This window comes from Phalaenopsis equestris, unplaced genomic scaffold, assembly GCF_001263595.1.
Source record: "Phalaenopsis equestris unplaced genomic scaffold, ASM126359v1 Scaffold000258, whole genome shotgun sequence".
Classification (NCBI taxonomy): Eukaryota; Viridiplantae; Streptophyta; class Magnoliopsida; order Asparagales; family Orchidaceae; genus Phalaenopsis; species Phalaenopsis equestris.
The window spans coordinates 1,760,271-1,764,244 of NW_018164700.1; the positions used below are offsets into that span (position 1 = coordinate 1,760,271).

At 38.1% G+C, this 3,974-nt stretch overlaps 1 protein-coding gene across 2 annotated transcripts in view; it reads left to right on the top strand.

Moving 5' to 3' along the window:
* Positions 1-3,766, top strand: part of LOC110024553 (heat shock 70 kDa protein 8-like) — a 7,959-nt gene extending 4,193 nt beyond the window's left edge. For both annotated transcript variants that reach the window (XM_020724592.1, XM_020724591.1), the window contains one exon: positions 1,843-3,766. In XM_020724592.1, coding sequence (XP_020580251.1) covers positions 1,850-3,571 — 1,722 coding nt within the window. In that variant the 5' untranslated portion in view covers positions 1,843-1,849 and the 3' untranslated portion in view covers positions 3,572-3,766. The remainder of the gene's footprint in view (positions 1-1,842) is intronic.
* Positions 3,767-3,974: the final 208 nt, after the last annotated feature.

Genomic DNA, 3,974 nt, shown 5'->3' on the forward strand with positions numbered 1-3,974 from the left:
AAGGTTGTGAAACCCGGATCTGACATCAAAGCGGAAAAGGAGAAGTTCAAGGTTCATTGGTTCGACCGAGTTGAACTGGGGGTTGAACTGGATGACGAAATAAATATAAAAATTAATTAAATATGATCTAAATTATGTAATAATAATATATTCAATTAATAATACAAATATTTTCTGGCTCGATTTATAAATGAGTCGAACACGAATAAATATTTGTTCGTTCATGTTTGGCTTGCTTGACTTGAAATAAATAAATAAATAAATAATAATATTTATTTATATATTTTTATATGTATTAATGCTAATTTTTTCTTTATATTAAAAAATTATTTGAGTCAGATATTTATAAAAAAATACAAGTTTAGGTGTTGGATATGTAAAAAAATAAGATTGGAGTGGTATGCATGTAAATATTCCTATAAATTAATTTGAGGGGGGTATCAATTCAAATATCAGAAATCAGACAACTGAATTAGGAGTTTCTTTATTTAAATTGCTATTATTAGGAGTTTCTTTATTTAAATTGTTTCCAATCTCTTTCTCTTGATTTACCTCTCTTTTTAATTGTTCATATTCTTTTCTTATAGTTGAATATATTTAAAGTAAGAATATTTATTTGGTTACCTAGAAGAGATTGTACAGATTATTATTTATTGGTATGAAAATGAAGAAAAAAAAAAGCATTCAACCATTTTTCTTAAAAATTGTTAGTTGGTTTATCTTGCCCACAACTAAAGATTATGAGATTCATTTTCTCTACCGAATAGTATGTTCTAACTTGTGTTGCATTGAGGCTTAATGATATGATTAGGGCAGTCAAAATGGCTCGTTGTTCGCGAATAGCTCGTGTTCGGCTTGTTGGAATGGAAAAGCTTTTAGGAAATGACAAAGGCTAAAAAATAACTTATGGAAGAAGCTTCACTCTTATTTAACACTTTAACTTGGCTTGATACAAACTCAAAGACTCCACCCCTATTTATACTAGTGGCACCTCCTAAATTAATGGCTACACCGTGGAATAACTTTACACCGCGAAATAACTGAGTAACATCAGAATAACACCGACCAACACCTGTTGTGTTATCAATATTATTCCGCCTTCCGCAGTTTTATCGGTGTTATTCCACAGTGCTATGTTATCGGTGCTATTCCGCGGTGTTACACCATAGAATGACACCAATAACACCTCGACATAACGGCCCACGCTATTTGGGTGTTACGCAGGTGTTATTGCGGGTGTTATGAGTGTTATTCCGTTGCCCGTGGTAGTATTGGCGCGATTTCAAGGCATTTTATATTCTACCGAGCCGATTTCGAGCCGAACACGAACATGAATATGTTATTCAAGTCGAACATGATCACATTGTTCACGAGCTATTTCGAACGAGCCAAATTGGAAAGAGCCGAACTCAGGCCGAGGCTCAGCTCGCTCAAGCTCGGCTCGTTTACAACCCTAGATATGACTGAATAATGTGAGACCTGTCATCATACTTTATCATCTTTATTGGTGTGATTGTTTATCACTTAGAGCATTTTCATAACGGTTGGAAGAATAGGGATACGCAGATTAATCTTTACTCCTAACCATGCGTGAATAATTTCTACCGGCAGAAAATTTCTTCATTTTCATTAAATGATGTCTTTTGGGTGGTATCTTTTTAGCAGTCTTTGAAACATGGTTTTGCCGTTAACTGACCTTGAATCCGTTGTCTGCAAATAAGCATAAAGCTTCACATTCTTAGACTTCAATATGATATGGATGCTACATTGGCCTTAAGAAAATTATCTACTTTCTACATTTTCGAATTTAAATGAAGGATCTCATCTGTGTATCTTTTACAGAAGCAGAATGGCTGACCAAACTTACACGGTCGTGTATGACGGTGAAACAAGTGTTGATGACAATCCTAAGCCGCTTCCCACGGAGCTTGCGATTGGTATAGATATTGGGACATCTAAATGCACTGTTGCTATCTGGAATGGCTCAAGAGTGGAACTGCTGAGAAACACAAGAAACCAAAAGTTGATTCGTTCTTGTGTCCTATTCAGGGATGAAATCCCTTCAGGAGGAGTGAGCACTGAAGTTCCTCATGGCGACTCAGAAATTCTATCTGGAAGTGCAGTTTTTAACATGAAACGGTTAATTGGAAGAATTGATACAGACCCAGTTGTCAATGCCAGCAAAACTCTCCCCTTCATGGTACAAACTTTGGGCATTGGTGTCAGGCCATTCATTGCTGCACTAGTAAATAATGTTTGGAGGTCCGTCACACCTGAAGAAGTCCTTGCAATCTTCCTACTGGAATTAAAAGCAATGGCGGAACTGCAGCTTAAGAGGCCAATACGAAATGCAGTTCTTACTATTCCAGTCGCATTCAGTAGGTTTCAACTTACTAGAATTGAGCGGGCCTGTGCAATGGCAGGCATAAATGTCTTCAGGTTGATGCCAGAGCCTACTGCTGTTGCACTTTTATATGCACAACAGCAGCAGCAAACCATGCATGAAAACATGGGAAGTGGCATTGAAAAGGTTGCTCTTATATTTAGTATGGGTGCTGGCTATTGTGATATTGCCATAACGGCAACAGCGGGTGGAGTCTCCCAGATTAAGGCATTGCTGGGAATCCCCCTTGGTGGAGAAGATATACTTCAAAATATCCTGCGCTATGTTTTACCAGATTTTGACAGCTTATGCTCAAATAATAGTTTGGAGATGATCAATTCGATGGCAATGCTTAGAATTGCTGCCCAAAATGCAATTCATAAACTTTCCTCCCAAACTAGTGTTGAAATCAATGTGGATTTGGGCGATGGGAACAAAATATCCAGATCGTTGACCCGTGCAGAGTTTGAAGAGGCGAATCATGAGGTGTTTGTGAAGTGTGAGAAGCTGATTGCTCAATGCCTACTTGATGCCAAGTTGACTGCAGAAGACTTGGTTGATGTGATATTAGTTGGTGGGTGTTCAAGCATTCCTAAGATTCGAAGCCTGGTGCTTGGCTTATGTAAGAAGGGAGATTCATACAAGGGAATTGACCCACTGGAGGCTGCTGTCTGTGGTGCTGCTATGGAGGGAGCTATTGCTTCTGGAGCAAGTGATCCGTCGGGTAGTTTGGATTTGCTGACCATTCAGGCGACTCCCATGAGCCTCGGTATTCTTTTGGATGGAGATTGTTTTGCTCCTGTTATTCATAGGAACACACCAGTTCCTGCCAGGAAGGAAATGCTGTTCACTACTACTCATGACAACCAGAGCGAGGCCCTAATTGTAGTATATGAAGGAGAGAGCAAGAAAGCAGAGGAGAACAACCTATTGGGTTACTTCAAGATCACTGGGATCCCTTCGGCGCCAAAGGGCTCTGCTGAGATCTGTGTCTGCATGGATATTGATGCTTCAAATAATCTGAGAGTTTATGCAGGAGCGTTTTTACTTGGTACTAAAAAAGCTGTGTCACCATTCCTGGAGGTGAGGATGCCGACGGTGGATGATGGCCATGGCTGGTGTGGACAAGCTCTGGTTAGGATGTATGGTGCTACCATGGATTTGACCAGTATACCAAAGAAAGTCTAGCAGTCCCCTTTGAACATTTCAGTCCTATTTGCGAGAGTATATTTAGGTGAAGGTAATGTGAATTGCTAGAGTTTGGTTTCTTCTCCATGTCAAGTTTTTGTGGAATGTTTGTGCTGTGTTGTGTTCGTATTTTAAATGAACTTGTTAGTGCTGCATTGGAAATTATAACTTGAATTTGAAGATTTATTTTTACCTGTCAAAACATTTTATTTTCTGATTTATTTTAAATTTATTTACGAAACATTTCGGGTGTTTATGCCAGATATTGAAATGTTCCAAAAACATTGCAAGTTCTCTAAAAGAAATATAAGACAATGATTAAGGCTTTGATATAAGACAATATTGGAAGTTTAGAATATACCAAATTAACATAATTGTTGGCTAATTATAAATCTTAAGCGTG